Consider the following 17066-nt stretch of genomic DNA (forward strand, 5'->3'; position numbering starts at 1 on the left):
TCTCTCTCTCTCTCTCTCTCTCTCCTTTTCCCTCACGAAGCAAAAGTGTTTACTCTGTGTCTACAGCCTTTGTGCAATGGGGAAGCCATATGCAGCACTGCGTCGGTGGCGGGAGCCCTGTATTAAGCAATCAAAACTAAAAATCAAGCGGTAGCTTCTTCACTCACGAGCTATGTGACTTCCAACAGTCACTTGACCTCTCTGAGCCTTCTTTCTCTCTATAAAATCAGAGAGTCACATTCTCACTGTGAGATGCCATTTAGAATTCAATGAAAGACCTGTGTGTACGTGTCACTTCCCATCTGCTTCGAGGCTCAGTTACACAGAGACTTTGACAGTGATGCCACAGGCAGAAGCTTTGCCATTTCCCGTGATGGCATCTCCCAGCCCTTGGTGACTTGGTGGTGTCTGGTGTCTCCCCTGCAGATGATGCACAAAGCCGTCGTGGAGGTGGACGAGTCAGGAACCAAAGCGGCTGCAGCCACGGGGGTGGCCTTCGCGTTCAGGTCGGCCCTAATGGCCTCCCAAAGGATAATGTTCAACAGGCCCTTTCTGATGTTCATTGTGGAGAATACTGAGAACATCCTCTTCTTGGGCAAAGTGACCCGCCCCTGAGGTGGGGCTTTCTCCTGAAAGGCCACGGGCCTCCCAGCTGGAAGATGAAGGTGCTCAATGGCCATCTACCTGCTGAGAGCTAGTGATCTGTGCAGGTTTAGTTGACTAATGAGACTTTCACAATTAATAATACTAACATTGGTAATTGATGATTGCTTCTTTTCACACAATTGCAAGACACAGGTGCCTTGAAGAACTTTGAACATTTTTGGTCTTGCCCTCACCTTTCATCAGTAGAGATTACCACTGAGGCCCAAAGAGTTTGGTTCACTTGCCCAAGGTCACACAGTATGTTAGCGGCCGAGAGAAGCCCAGAAGCCAGGCCCCTGATTCCCAGCCCAGTGCCACAAAACTCTACAAAAAGGTTGTTCCAGTAGACATTTCTACTGGGAAGTATATTTCTAAGCCTAGTCCCCCACTTGTCAGCAATACCAGCTACCAATTCTCACGGTCTGGAAAGAACATTGGAAAAGGGGTCTGGAACAGGGCTTCTGTCCCAGCTAACCGCTGTGACATTGGGGTAACTGTCCTTTTCTGGACTTTGGTTCCCCCACATACACACTGAAGGATCGGGTCAAGGATCGAAGGATTTTTGCAATCATATTAAAAAGCTAGGGCGTTACCTGCCAATCACAGTTGATTTCAATACCTTCGAGTGCCATTCATCATTTAAGAAAAGCAAGTGGACGGCAGGGTTGAAATGACCCATCACGGGGCTGTACCATCTCATAGGCTTGGCCGTGGCTGGGAAAATGGGGGCCTGTTGCAAATAGTGCAGTGTCAATCAAAGACACGGATGGCTAGCCATGAATTTTAGCGTCAGCCATAACAATAAAGCATGTTGCAAACGCTGGGCGCCATTGTCCTTAAGAAGTAGCTCTGGGAATAGTGATATCAACAGCTTATCATGCGCCAGGCCAGGTGCTGGGCACGTCACCTGGATTGCTGCATTTACCCCTCGCAATACCCCTTCGGGAGCAGGCACACTTATCTCCGTTTTGTAGATGGGGAAGGCGGTACTTGCAAGAGCAGACAGCTTACGCAGTCACACAGCTCCTGAGGGGTGGAGGCAGGATTTGAGCGCAGATTGTGGCCCCAGGCCCACACCGTCAGCCCTGTGCCCTGATGCAGGGGAGGCATGCTGGGGACACAGAAGCCTGGGTCAGGTGCATCTCATCTGGAAGCTCCCCTGTGATCCAGGTGGACTCTCTCTCTTTTCCTTGTCTATTAAATGAAAGGGGATCAGACACTCTAAAGGGTCAATGAATAAGCAAATGAGCCCTTTCTCAGTCTCAAACTGCCCTGTAACTAGCTGCCCCCACCTCTGACGCCCTGAACATCCGCCCGCTGCAACCTATGTGTGCCTAGCTTGCTTTTCATGAGGCTGCTCCCACCACTCTGGTCTCAGAGTCTAGACTATATCACAGAAGGTGCCTCTTCAAAGCAGCAAGGTCAGAACCCCAAGCTTTGACCATCTCCCAAAGTACTGAGCACCTATGTGCCAGCCCGGGGGGACACTTCACATGTGTGACCTCATTAATCCCTCAACAACCCTGCATGGTATATCAGTTGTACCCATTTTACAAAGGGAAACATAAATGCTTGCCCACAGCTCCTCAGCTCATGACAGTGTGAGGCCTAGGCTCTGGGAACCAGACAGCACATGTGTTGGCTGATGGCAGGGCAGATGGCTGCAAACCAGCCCAGACAGCTTGTCTGCATTTGTGATTTGAACTCAACAAGATTGGGCTTTTCGGAGGGTCAGACCCGCTCCTACATGCCTTTCCCTTGTGAAATGCCTCATCTGTTTTGGCAAATATTTCTCTCAGTGTTTACCCGGCCAGCCCAAGGTCAGGGGGAGGCTCTGCCTGCATGATGTTTGTAAGCCCAAGGTCCAACACTGTCTAAAGTTCACTGGGCAAATGGTCACAAAGTAGCTAGTGTGAGATTGAGATGGGCTCCAGGTTTGACTCATGAGCCTAGGCTGCATGTCGCGCACAGAAGTGCCCTGTCGGGTGTCCTCGCAGGCCGCATAACTCAGTTGTCACACGATCCTGGGATGAACGAGGCAGTATAACAGCTCAGAAAGAAGGAAGGAGAAAAGAGAGGGAATTAAATTCTGAGAGGTCAGGAAAGCTTTCATGGGGGAGGTGGCCTTGAGCTGGACTTGAAGAATAAGTAGGACGTCAACAGACAGCAGACGGGACGTCGAGGCAGAGGGAAGGGCTTGAGGAGCGTGCAGTCGAGTGAGCGGGGATGAGTGCAGGCAATCACAGAGACCGGCCTGGACCGGGGCGGGGCGTGTGAGGGAGAGCAGGGGAGCGAGGGCACTCGCGGTCCAGTAACAGGGACCCTGAACACAGTGGTGTTTGGTCTGTTCTCGCTCATCCCAATTTCAGGGTAGTGTGGCCATCCACGCCACACCCTGAGAATCCCCTGGGCCCCTTCTTATCCCTCACTGTCCCATCCGCACATCAATCAGTGCCTCCACTCCACCCTCTAGGGGGCGCTCATGTCCATCCGCTCCTCCAGCCCCTCCTCGGATTGACCTCATCCATCCCAACCAGTGAAAAGGGAATGAGTCTGCAGGGCACCTGCACGTATAGGTGTGACTGTCACCCCTCAGGATTCTTTCTTAGCCGCTGTATTAGCTTACTAGGTCTGCCGTAACCAAGCACCCCAGACTGGGAGGCTTACCCACCGAAATTTATCTTACGGTCCTGGAGGCTGGAAGTTCAAGTTCAAGGTGTTGGCAGGATTGGTTCATTCTGAAGCCTCTCTCCTTGGCTTGCAGATGGCCACCTGCTCTGTGTCCTCACACAGCCCTCCTGCGTGCGCCTGCATCCGACCCTCCTCTCGTCATCTCTCAATCTCCACCAGCCATATTGGATGAGGACCCAACCGGTGACCTCATTTTAACAGAATCACCACTTTCAAGACCCTGTCTCCAAACACAGTCACATTCTGAGGCCCCGGGGGTTAGGGCTTCAAAATAGGAGTTTGAGGCAACACAATTTAACTCATACTAGTCATCCCATCTTTGAGTTCCTACAGCTTTTACCAAGTTCATTCTTGTTCTTAGAAACCCATTTTTATATCCCTCTGACCTCATTAACCCTCAGAAGCTCCTTTTATGAGCTCCATGGCCCCAGCACACAGAGGAACAATGCCAGAGCCAGGACTTCTCCCCCGCCTCTCCCTACAGGGACCCAGACCAGAAAGAATGACTCCAGGGAAATGCTTCCCACCCACTGAACAGCCATGGCTGGTTCACACCTGCTTATTTAGCTCATCCATCCAAAGGCCGTTGTTGATGGGGTGCCTACGGGGACGCAGGCATGGAGCTAGTCCAAGGGTACAAGGGTAAGCCCGGCGGACACAAGCCTTGGCAATAACCGGGTAAACAAACAAATAAACATAGGGTGACACATCGTGGTGACGGACAGCATGTATCCACAGATGTTTATTAAATATCCGCGGTGTAACTGGCATCATTCCAGATGCTACAGATAAAGGAAGAAAACAACAGAAATCTGTGCCCCGAGACTGACAGTCTAGTGTGGGGCGACCATAAAATGGAACAACCAAGGATAAAACGGAAACGTGAGGTGCATCGCATGTCGGTTGACGATGAGCGCTGTGGAATGTGAGCTGGACTTACTCTTGCTTCTGTGAGTAGATTAGCTCATGAGGGTGGAGCCCTCACGAATGGAATTAGTGCCCTTACGAAAGAGACTCCGCCCTTCCTGCCCCACGAGGACACAACCAGAAGTCTGTGACTTGGAAGAGGGCCCTCCCCCAACCACGCTGGCACCTTGATCTCAAACTTCCAGCCTCCGGAACTGTGAGGAAATAAGTGTCTTCTGTTTGTAAGCCACACAGTCTCTCCATAATATTTAAATTAATAAAGCTAAGACAACCGAGAAACTGCCACAGGCCAGAGGAGGCAAAGGAAACGTGGAACCTGAATGTAATGTGGCTTCTTGGATGAGATCCTGGAACATAAAAAGGACATTCGTGGAAACACTGGTGAAACCCTAATAAGTCTGCACCATCCCGACGTGCGTTTCGTATTTGGATAAAGGAATCGTGCTTACGTCATGGGAACTCTGTGCTGTCAATACAGCTTTTCCGCAGATCCGAAATGGTTTCAAAATAAAAGATTGGTTTTTTTTTCTTTAAGTAAAATGTTTAAAACAAAAAAGCTGACGAAGGGATAGGAGCGGGGTGGGGGGTTCAAAGGCAGAAGCGGGAGGTCGGTTAAGGACGAGAACGGGGCACAAAGAGAGACACTCGGGGAGACCGTCAGCTGGGGGCTGTCCAGGGGTCTGAGGGACAAGAAGCGGGACTGAACTGGGCGTTAGTTCATCAGCCGCGTTTTTGTTTTTTTTTTTTTATGGCTGAGTTTTTATTTTCCAAAATTAGGATTAAATCGCATCTCTCCTTCAAGTAAGACTTGGGTATGGGGAATTCAGTCTATGAAGTGACAAAGACAGCATATCACATCCATCCTTGAAAACATGAGGATTCTTTCCTTTCTGGGGCATTGGGGAAACCTGAATAAACATACGGTAAAGGGAGGGAGCTGGATTATGTGAGACAATTCTTAAGAAATTAGGAGTTAGCAGAAAGCTTTCCTATTGTTAGCACAATGTTTTGTATTAAATTTCAAATGAATCTAATAGTGTTATAAAAATAGCACTCACATGAAAGAATGCCTGCTGATTGCAAAGGCACAAAGTATGCAAGGAGACAGAGGGGGCGAGTCGCTTCCATAGCAACGCAACCAGATCCTTCTTTACCAACGAGTTAGTACCTCACAACAGAGAAGCATGTGCAGAGTCATAACATGCAGAGTACAGGCCTAACCTTATCATTTATGAAGAGCTTTTGCTCCCATTCGTGAAGGCCCAGCGGGAGGAAAGTGTGTCCTGTGAGGATCGCTTTTTTATTGGCACCTATTATGCTGTGCGGGGTCCTGGTGAAGACGATGGCAGCGATCATGCTAGGTAGCATTTGGATGTCACCTACTGCATGCCTGCCACCTTTGCATATATGGTCTCATTTAGTAAAGAGGAAGAGAAGCACCTGCTGAAAGGGTCTGGGGACAGTAAGCAGGTGACATCAGTGACCCCCTTCAGCTTTCTGTCAAGTGGCATCCCAGAGCGACCATCTTTCCCCACAGAAGCAGGGTGGGAGCTTGGCGGCATCGAGGTGACAACAGTCACAGACATAAAGGCCGGGAGAACCCAGCGTGAATCCACACGCCCTCCCGATGATGATTTTCCGTGGAGTCACACGGAGCACAGACAACAGAACACTCCTGCGTGCGTCTGCGCTGCTGCTCATGACACACGCGCACGTGCACGTCAGCCTTCTGGAGAGTGGCAGCGCTCAGCAGCGGATACAACCACAGCTTCCAGTTGCACTAGGAGCTGAGCATTCATTGTATGCCGGAAGGTGTCTCCAGAATCTTCTCCTCTCTGAGCCTATGCATCAACCTCAGTCTCTCCCAGGGAGGCTTCTGGGAACTATTTGTGGATTTCATAAGCACGTGTATTTTCCTGCACAAGGGTGAAGGGACGCCGGCAGCTGGGGGTGAAGGTGAGTGGGTCTGGATGGGAATAAAGATGCACGAGTGGGGGCCTGGAGACCCGGGTCCTCGCCTCTGCCCCAAGGCATGCCGAGCGAGGTGCCCATGAGCAGACACATGTGTCTGTTCCTCTGGCTGCACAATGGTGTGGTGAGGACGGGGCCTGTGTCATGGCTTTAGAGGAAACTACTCAAGGAAGAGGCTTTGACCCTCCACGTGCTTCTCAAACGGGGGTGCGCATCACTTGGAGAGCTTGTCAATATGCATATTCCTGGCCCCAACCCAGGAGTCAGAATGATTGAGGCTAGGGCCTGGAACAAGTCCTCTTGGGATCTGCTGTCACAGTCCACGTGAACACAGGGGTATCCATTTCAAGAATGCTATGCCAGCACCCGCCTGCAGCTGCCACCGCCCAGCTTCAGTGACAGGAGACCCGCACACTCCAGGGCTGAGAGCCCCAGAGGCTCTTTGCTTTCAGGCTTGTTTCCAGCTCATCATTGCAAGGTAACAAACACACCCACCCAGGCACTTCCTCGCGATTCTGCCCAGGTGTCTCTCTCGGTGGAGCCTTCCAGACTCCCGCAGACCCATCTCTGGGCTCCCACCGCCCCCCACGCCTCCCTCTGTCACTTTCCACACTGGACAGTCACCATCCCTCTTGTGTCTGTCTCTCACACACCACGAAAGCCGTGAGGCTCAGTCACCTCTGCACCCCCCGTGCACGGGCCTTGACCCAAACAAAGTGAGCTCTTGACAAATGGGTGAATGAGTGGACGGGCGACATGAGGGGGGCTCCAGAAGATTCCAGGCCTCTGCAAGTCCTAAGGATGCTGCCTGAGACTCCTCTTTTCCTCACGCGCCGCACTCCCAGCATGCGCAGCCTGAGCACCCCCTGCAAGTGGGCTCCGATAAGGTAAAGGACGCCCAGAGAAATATGAGTTCCAGGTAATGAGTCACTTTTTAGTGTAAGTATATCCTAAGACTTATGAGGAATTTTTGTTTGCCAAATCTGGCAGCTCTCTCTGTAGGGAACAAGGATGCGTGAGAAGCAGCCTCCCAGGTGGTCAGAAGCCAACGGTCCTCACTGCAGAGAGCAGGGGAAGTCAGTCACGGGGACAGCAGGCAATGGTTACTTGCTGGAAGGGGATTGGGGACAGGTCTGGGCCAGTGGGACAGCCCGGTCCGCCAGGAAGGACCATGGAAGTCTTCCTGGCACGTATGACGCAGCCGGGAGTATGACGAGGACGATTCGTCCTGATCACATCAAACTGAAGCCTGAGACATAATGTTTTCCACAGGTCCCCTTGTTTGTAAAGGGACTTGAAACCCTTCCTTCTCCTGGCACAAGCCGAGGGCCCCATGGACTCTGCAGCGACAGCTCTGCTGTAGGAAATGTGTTTGGGGCCCTGCAGTGCTGATGTCCCAGCTGTGGAGGTGGGTGGGACCAGACCCCGTGGGCCCTTCTGGGCCGGGGGAAGGACTGGGAGGCCCGTGAGGGACTTCAAGCAGGGAAATGCCCTGGATGGCCCCTATTCCTAAAGATGTTCTGGAGACTGGCAGGTTTGGGGAGCTGGTGGCAGGCGGGAGGCGGGGTGCAGACAGCTCAGTGGCTGGGACCAAAGTGTGAGCAGCAGAGACAAAGAGAAGGAAGAGGGAGGGTGGGGGGAGGGGAAGGTGTCCCCAGCTCCCTGGCCTAACTGGGGAGTTAGGGGCACCATTTACTGAGATTGAGGAGACTGCGGGTAGCGAAGAAGGGCAGGAGGTTTTATTTAGGGTGTGATCAGTGTGAGCGGTCACCAAGAAGGCACTGGTGTCCAAATTCTGGTCGTCAAATATCTATGAAACAGGGACAACCCCGCGGCGCCCCAGGTACGAGGTGGGAGGTGACTGCTGTGACAGAAAACGCGGCAGGCGGAGACCATCCTGCTGGCGGAGAGTCGAGTCCCTGTGGCGGAGAGTCGAGTCCCTGTGGCGGAGAGCATCTGACGCCAGACAAGGCCGCCCCACAGGGACACAGGAGCAAGTGGGGGCGTGCGAGGTCCTCGCTCCTACAGCACCCATGTTAACAGGGAGCCCCGCAGGCACCTTCACACTCCTGGTCCCCTAAAATCAGACACCTGCCACTGCCCTGGTGACTAACGGCCGGCATCACCAGCTCGCAAGCCGGGGTCGCCTGGACCGTTGCGCCGAGGGCTTTCCACAGGCTCTGCCGTAGGGGAGCCAGGCAAAGCCTCGGGCTGGAGTCCCACGCCTCCTCCTTCCGTGGGCTGCTGACGTCTGAGGTCGATGTATCTCCGAGGCCAGGCCGGTCACCGTCAGCGGGAGTGGCGCTGCCTTTCCTGACGAGGACGGAAATGTGACTTGGAGCCTGCCTGGCTGGGAATCCCAGCCGGGCTCCTGCCGCCGGGGACCGTGCGAGCTTGCCTCGGCGCTCTGTCCTCGGTTTCCTCGCACGAAAAGTGGAATCGCTGACCCCCCCTCGGAAGGTGGCGGTGAGAGATCGTAGCATAAACAGCGTGCCTGTGATTGCATCATCCTCATGTCTGGGCCTCGGTGTGGGCGTGGGAAGAATGGGTAAATTTGCTTAAAAACAGGGAGCGACAAAGGAACACCCAGTCACTGAAGAGTCAGCCCTGCGGCCCACGACGTACTGTGACGTTGACCTGCTTGCTTATACTGTGTGCACACGTCTCCGGCTACTATCCCCCCCGAGCCTGAGAGCTTGGTGAACGAGCGATGCGGATTGGGGTCAGGCTACCACATCCCAGTCGGTCATCCCAGAAGTCTGCGACTGGGAGCAAAGAACAGTTATTATCTCACAGTTTCTCAGGGCTGGGCTGGCCGGTTCTGGCTCAGGGTCTCTTGTGAACTTGTAGACAGGTCAGGGGCCGGGGCTGCCATTCCCGAAGACCTAACAAGCGCTGGCATGCTACGTCCACACTCGTTAGATGGCTGTTGGCAAGAGGCCTCAGGCTCCTTAGCACCTGGGCCTAGTCACAGGGCTGTTCGGACATGGCTTCTAGTGGAGAGAGAGAGAGAGAGAGAGTGTGTAAAGGCAGTGTATGGTGTGTGTTCAGTGTGAGAAGACAGACAGACAGAGACAGAAGAGATCGGGAGACAGAGAGAGAGAGAGACAAAGAGAGTCTCTGTGTGCGTATATGTATGAGAGAGAGGAAGAGTCTGTTGTGTGAGAGAGACAGACAGACAGACAGAGAAAGAGATAGAGAGACAGAGAGAGAGGCAGAGAGAGAAATAACCCAAGGCAGGAGCAGTAGCCGTGTCATTTTATAACCCAGTATCATATGGCACCCCATCCCTCTGCCCTACACACTTAATTAGAATCAAGTCACTAGGTCAGTCCAACTCTAGGAGAGGGTCATTAAGCTCGGTCTCTTGATGCCAGAGTTTATCAGGGATTTTGTGGACACATCTTTGAAATGACCAGAGTATCATAACCCCAGAATCCAGCATCGTAACCCACTATCCTCAGAGTAGAGTCTTGGTGAAAAATGAATGAATGAATAAATGGATGGCTGTATAAGAAGGGGTTTTCTGCCCCACTTTGCAGAGAAAGAAGAGTCTGAGGTTCAGGAAGCTGAAGTGTGTGCAGGGCTGGCAGGTAGCAAGGTTGGGGAGGGGCGGGACGGTGCTCTCTCCTCCACAGTCCACCTTCTAAGGAAGTCTCAGATGCACCTGTAATGCGGAAGGAAGGCAGCGTCGAAATAGAAGCTGATGACCAGCTACAGTGGCCGCCTCCCCTTGAAGGAAAGCGAGTCACAACGCCCAGGAGGAAAGGATGACTAAGCAGCACGCAAAACAGACACAGGAATTTTCGCTGCTCCTGCCAAATACTTCTGCAGGAGCCTCCTATCCACGCGGGGACTCGTGGGCTCTGCTGGTGGGAATCTGCAAATGTACCTCAGACCTGCAGGCAGCACCTCCCCGAAGATCACAGACCAAGTCAGTGCAAACACAGCCAGAGAGGGGCCGGGGATTAGCCACAAGTGGCTGCTATCTCTGTACGCTTCCAGCTGACAGCCCAGTCCACCGGCCTGTAAGAGAGAAGACGGGACCTGCTCTAGGTTTGGGCAGCTGCCACTATCTCAATTCTTCCTCCTAAGGATTCTTTAAGGAGCTTTGACTGACAGCAGAGGTTCAGAAAGGTGAAGTAACTAGCTAAAGTCACCCAGCTAGTACATGGTGGCAGAAACACGTGCCAGAGGAGTGAGCAAGGCCCCTCCCATGACCCCCGCCCCCTCCATGTCCAGGAAAAAATTCTCTGGAAGGAACCAGAGCTTGTTTCTCCCAGCCTCATCTTCTCCATGGAGGTGGAACAGCCTCCTACCCGCACCCTGGTCAGGTCGGTCAAACCCCAGAAGCATGCTCGTCTCCATTGCGATTCCAGCCCAAGAGGAAACTTTTCCTAAGGTTTTTGTTAGCCACCTGTGCCAGATCAGCATTCAGGAGTTAGAAGTAGCAACACACAGGCCTTGTGGAAAATAGTGAACAGCATCACAATGGCCAAGCTTGCAAAGCCCAAGGCAGTCCAGTCCCCATGGACTCTATGGGTATCTGGGACAGTGAGAGTGACTGTCCCTCGGATGGAGCACCTGCAGGCCTGGGTCCGGGCTGAGAACGTGAGGTACACTTTTCATCTCCTTACCTTTGAGGCAGATGCTGCGGCCACACTCACACAGGCCCCACTTCCTGCCTGAGCTGGTCTCCATTCCTGTGTACGACCAGGTGTCCTGAACCCTGGAAATAGGCTCCTGGAGACCTTGGTCTGACCCAACCAAAGCCAGCTCTCCTTGGACTGCCCACCTGGGTCCATTTCAAGTCAGAGAGACATGCCTAGTCGCCGTCACAGGTGGAAGGTGGTGATGGATGGGAACAGAGTTCTTATGCAGCTGGGACCGCACCCCACATAAAGGAGGCAGCCCTCCCCACACAGATCCACAGACGATCAATGCCTTAAAAAAGCAGGGACCCCCAGCACCTCTACCAGAATTTCTCCTGACATCGTCATTTTCTCTTATGTGTTCAAGGAAACAAATGTCTTCCTTTTACATTTTCTCTTTTGCTTTTTAAATAAAGAGCAGAGGGGTGGGAGCGGGGTAGAGAGAGCCTGGATTTGGCACTGGGTTGTTTTTGCCCAAGATCCACCAGCTCCACCACCTAACAGCTGGAGGGTCGCCTGGCAAGTCATGAGATGAGATATCGGAATTTTTCCTTCCTCCCAAACCTCCTTTCTGGAGGCCGGCGCACACCGAGACTTGGTGATTATACTTAAATGAAAGGAGGGACAGAGAGGTTTTCAACATAATACAGAACTGGAGCTGTACAGAGAGGCAGGTGGTCCTGGCAATGTCCGACTCTGGCCATTAGCAGATGTGCTGCCCGTGGAGGCTGATGGGCCCTCGATGAATGACAGTCTGACAACCTGCCCAGGATCCGAGAGAAGAGGGGGGCTCTGAGGCTATGGGGAAGGAAGCAGAGGGATTTTTAGGATCAAGAGGCTATGAGGGTGGGGCAAGAGAGAGGCGGGAAGAAGAAGACGGGGAGAAAAGAAAGAGACGATTCCAGTGGGAAGGGCTCCTGCAGTCATAAGGAGGATGGGAGGGAGGGGTGAGCCGGGAGGGGACGGAGAAATCCACCCAAACCCCGACCTCTGCGGCAACGCACGGCGGAAGCTCTGTGGCGGGTCTGAAGGACCGACAGTGCCTGTGTGCGTTTCCGGACTCCACGTGTCACTGACCACAGGCCCCGCTGGCCGAATTCAGCCCACGGGTGGTTTCTGTAGATCTCGAAGCTAGGGATGATTTTTTTTTCCCTTTTTAAAAAGATTACTAAAAAGATGAGAAAAGAAAAACAGAGGGACGAGGAAGTGGAGGGAGAGGAGAGGAAGTGGGAAGAGGGCGGAAAGCCACATGTCCTTTTACTATCTGTCCCTTTACAGACCCCCGGATTGTAGTCCCCACCTCCCATTAAGGGCGATGGTACAGAACTGCAGGGACGTGTCCTCTTGAGAGCAGGGTCATTACGTGTTTCGTTCCCTGTTAGATGCCCGGTGCCTAAACGCCTGGCATGAGAAATCGCTCTGCAAATATTTGTAGGGTTAAAGCAGGGATAGATGAAGGAGTGATGCAGAGGAAGCCCTTGGGAGCCTGTGAAGTCCATGCGTAGCTGATCTTTCAAAATCAGCTGCACCTTCCTATTCTGGATAGGAAGTTGGCCTCTGCCCTGGATCAGACCCTCCCTGTGTTCTGAGACAGCCAGACTTGGAGCCGCTTTATGCAGAGGCAGAAAATGTCAACCCAGGGAGCGAAAGCAGAGGAGAGATCCAAATCCTGTGTAGGGGAGAAAAATAATTTTTTCTCTCCCTTTCTAGGTTCTTGGCTAAGACCCTCTCCCTCTAATAAGAGATAGATTGACAGGAGAAAAACTCGGAGAAGTTTAATGACATATATACCTCCTGTATACATGGGAGATACCCAGGAAAATTGAGAAACTTCTCAAAATGGCCTGAGCCACCACCATCTTCAGCTAAAGACAAAAGGAGATGTTGGCGGGAATGGAGCCAGTCATGGGAGGTGTGTGTAGGGGGGAAGGAAGTACGGGTAAATAGTGAGGGTACGATTGTTATGCAGATGTATGTCATTGCCTTCTCCATTGATAAGAGTCTCTAGAGGTTTAGTCATCGTCCTCTCCCTGGTACAGAGGGAGACACCCTTACAGTGAAGATTTGCCTTACCAATGTAAATGTCCCTTATGAAAGGGTAGCCAAAGAGGCATATTTTGGGTGACAGATTCTGCTTCCCTTCACCTGCTTAGCCTATACGACAGTGCCCCTCAGCTTGTCAGGTGCACACGGATCTCCCGGGGAGCGTATCAGGATGCCAATTCTGAATGAGTAGGTCTCAGGTACGTTTGCCTTTCTAACGAGCTCCCTGCTGCTGGTCCCCAAACCACACTTTGAGGATAGTAGGGGTGTCAAAACTCTCTTCCTTGTGGGCAGAAGCAAAACTGTAGAAACCAGTATGCCTCTAATTTTCTTTCTGCTTCATTTTGTGGGGTTCAGACACATGGTGGGGGTCCTGTTGATTCAGAGGAGAGAATTTTCTCAACGGATTGCTGGCTCAGAGGCAGATAGGCTCTGTGACACTGCGGCCTCAGTGGGCAGTAGAGAGATGACCAGGAAGAGAGCGCTCTGAAGAGGAGGAGCCAGTGAATTCTAAAATGGTATCATCTGATATTAGTTTCGCTTCTCTTTTCTGTGTTGTGATTCCTTTGCTCTCATCAGGCCCTAGAGAATATTGTGACATGGCCATCCTTTCATGAATGTTGTTTGCAGAACTGAAGGAAGGGCGTGAACCAATGCTTGAGGCAAAGCAGACCAATGAAGTCTGTAAGAACCCAGAGAGGAGGCCGAAATATGGCCAGAGGTATAGTGCATATGGCCCTGGAGCATCAGTCTGGAGCTCTAGGTGACAGGAGACACCCAGGACACGTCAGCCCCCTGTAAGCATCCTCGGCAATACTTGGAGAGGGTAGCAAATTTTCTGCGTTCACATCTGATGGAGGTTCAGACTAAGTCAGTTCAATTTTAAAGAAAATGCTGGCTCTCTAGTGGCTGGGGAAGTTGGGAATATTCAGGTGACATATTGGGGCAAGATTATCAGTCATGACCAATGTCTAGTCTCGTCTTCTCCCACATGGTAATAGAACCCCAAATTTTTAGCTGGGACATTGGTTATCCAATGTGTAATATTGGCTATATTGCACAGCCTCCCTTGCAGCTAAGTATGGCCACATGACCAAGCTCTCGCCAATGAAACACAGTGGAAATAAAATAGGCAACATTCAAATCACTTCTTTCAAAGAAAATGGTGTACTTTTCCCTTCCCCTTTTGTCCTTCCTATTGACTGGAGGCGAATATGGGGACTAGCCATCTTGGACCTGGCAAACAAACACCAATAATGGCAGAGCAACAAGATGGAAGGAGCCTGGGTCCCTCACAAAGTGAAGCCACCAGGTCAACCCACTGCCTCCATCTGGACTTACACAAGAGACAAATAAACTGCAGTCTTATTCTGGCCACTGTTTCTTTGGGGTTCTGCATAACTTAAAAACATATATTGAAGTCTGAAAATATTTGGAGCCTAAAAGGACATAACTCATCATTTCAGGAAAGATGGAATCAAACTCCATGTGTTCATCACAGTGCTTTATAGTCAACAAATATTTACTAAGGACTCTAAGGATGCAGCACTACGCAAAGCAAACAAACAAAAATCCTCTCCCAATAGAGCTTACGTTTAGTAGGACCTTTAGAAACACCCCGTGAAGGAAGTGTTCCTTGCATTTCAGAGAGTAGGAGATTAAGATCGATGGTTTCCCAGTAAATCTTTTGAGGTCACACAGTTGGGGAGTGACACATTCAGAATCCAGGTCTACCTGGTGCCAAAGCCATTGCCTCGCTACTAACCCAGTGGTTTCCAGACTGTGCTCTCTGTGGAGGTCCCGCAGGAGTTCGTCAGAGGTTGTCGTGGGTAGAGGGTTGCAACTATTGGGGATCGGGGGAAGGTTTTCCCACGAGCCCAAGAAAAGCCTGGGATGAGCTCAGAGAGAGATCTGAGGGGACCCCGAGGTCAGAAATGAGGAGTAACCAGCCCCCTTAAACAGACGGTGCTGGAGACCAGAGGCCCCCACAACACATGTATTCTCCATACATTTGAGGCCTTCAGAGTAACGCTCCCATCTCTGCAAACTGGGGAGAGGTGATTCGAATGCAAATTGAGCTCTAGAAAAACAAAGAGTGTTGCATTTAAAAAAAAACAAATCTGAGTTTCTGTACGGAGATTTACATCACACACACGTACACACACGCACATCACAGAAAAATGACATAAGAAATACAACACATGTCATCTGGGGCTTTCCTGGGTGATAAAATCCTGGGGAACATTTGTCAATGTCCTCTATATTTTGGTTTTTTTTTACATTGTCCTTAATGAGTATCTCACAAACAGAAAAAAAACTAACAAAGGCTTTTTTTTTTTTTTAAGGACAATAGTTGGCGATATTTCTGGGTTTTTTACATGTTCATCAATATGTATTTCATAAACAAAAGAAAAAACTAAAAAGGGAAAGATTTTGTTTCGAAGAGACAGGATGTTAGCTGTTCCTGCCACTGGGTTATCCAAGTGGATCTAACGAGCCCCTGTTACGAGAGAGGATCATTTGGGCATTTCCAGCCCGAGAAGAGAACACCTGGTTTTCTCTGCCAACACTTCCCAAGCGAGGGGAGGAGTTCTTTGCAGGGACAAATCAGCATTAGCACCCAGGGAACTCCAGCGCTCCAGGCAGGCGGCAGCTTCGGAACCCGCTAAGCACATCCAGCCCTCTGGGGCAGGTGATTCACGACGCGGTGCATACTGGGAGCAGGGGAATTCTTTCTCCAGGGTGGTTCTAGGTCGTGGCCTGGATCTGTGGAACCTGTGACAACAGGGAGCCAGGAGGAGGTGTGCCAGAGTTGGGGACAGTTCTGGTGCCCTCTGAAGGCAGTCTCCTCTCTGAGTGTTCACACCTGCAAGCATGGGAGTGCCACGAGGGTGTCTAGGGTCATTTCTGCCCCCTGACCCTTGTATACTGATTTGAGCCAGCTATGTACCCCCTGTTCTGCTGTGCATCCACCTTCAGGACGAGAACTCTCCCAAGGAGCAGGAGGTGTCACCCCTTGCCTGGCACAGGGTGCTGCTCTCAGAGGTGGTGCAGACAGAATTAATGCACTGGGTCCCTCTGGGCACAGGGTCTCAGTGTGGGCTGTCCCGGGGGCTCCAGGCCCCCAGCCAAGCAGACAAGCAGGCTGCTGTCCAGCAACTGGAAAGACAGGCTGCTCAGGAACAGAGCCAGCCCGCCAACTTGCCCAAACAGACAAGCCTTTATCTCCAGAAATAATTTTGGAGGAAAAAAAAAAAAAAGTTTAACTCTTTTTCCAAAGAAATGGTTACATCAGCCAGAGAGTGAGCAGTTGAGGCAGTTGAACTGCTTTTGTCCCCGAGCTTGTCCAAAAGTGGCTCCACTGCCTTCCTGATGGAAATCAACTTGTGTCCCTCCCCTCCTCTCCTCCCTCCTCCCCTCTCTCCGTCCTCCCCTACCTCCTCCTCTCCTCCATCCCCTCCTTCCCTCCTCTCCTCCCACTGCCTGCTGCAGCTCTTTTCTTTTCCTCTGCACTCTGGGACTGAGTGGGCAGAGGCTGAAGGCAAATAATCCTGTTCGGTGCAGTCACAGGCTTTGAACTCCGCCTCTCTCCGGTCTTCCCTTAGTGCAGTGGCTCCAGCCCCTGTCCCCATGGAATCACAGCTCTGGCTCGTAGTTCCACGGAGGAGCAGGAGAAAATGTCTATTAGGAGCCAGGCACTTACATCATTTATCTCTCCCGAGCTGCTTATCGAGATAGGAACTGAGGTTCAGAGAGGTTTAGTCGCTTGCTTGTCATCACAAGCGGCCTAATGAAGTCTCAGTCCAGGTCTCTGAGACTCTGAAGCCCACACTGCTTTCTCCCCTTTCCGGGCTTATAGCAGAAATGACTGGCAGCCGTCAGCCCGGCAGAGGCCGAAAAGTACATTCTACCTTCCTTTGATCTTTGCACCAACCCTCATTCTAGTCCCCTCTGACGGGTATCTGCTCACCAAGCAGGAGGGGAAGGAAAGATGCGCCCTGATTGGACAGCACCTCACACTCATCACTAGCTTCCCCACCTAGAAGCCAAGAAAACCGGGCTTCTCAGCCCTGCTCCTGCACGTGCTTGCTGTGTGACCTTGGGCAAGCCCCTCACCTCTCTGTGCCCAATTTCTCC

The 17066-nt window shown here is 51.7% G+C and overlaps 1 protein-coding gene across 2 annotated transcripts in view; it reads left to right on the top strand.

Moving 5' to 3' along the window:
* Positions 1–1466, top strand: part of LOC120619654 (plasma serine protease inhibitor) — a 10654-nt gene extending 9188 nt beyond the window's left edge. For both annotated transcript variants that reach the window (XM_039884119.1, XM_039884120.1), the window contains exon 5: positions 427–1466. In XM_039884119.1, coding sequence (XP_039740053.1) covers positions 427–615 — 189 coding nt within the window. In that variant the 3' untranslated portion in view covers positions 616–1466. The remainder of the gene's footprint in view (positions 1–426) is intronic.
* The last annotated feature ends 15600 nt before the right edge of the window (positions 1467–17066 follow it).

Source organism: Pteropus medius, unplaced genomic scaffold (genome assembly GCF_902729225.1).
Source record: "Pteropus medius unplaced genomic scaffold, Ma_sr-lr_union100, whole genome shotgun sequence".
In the NCBI taxonomy this organism is placed as follows: domain Eukaryota; kingdom Metazoa; phylum Chordata; class Mammalia; order Chiroptera; family Pteropodidae; genus Pteropus; species Pteropus medius.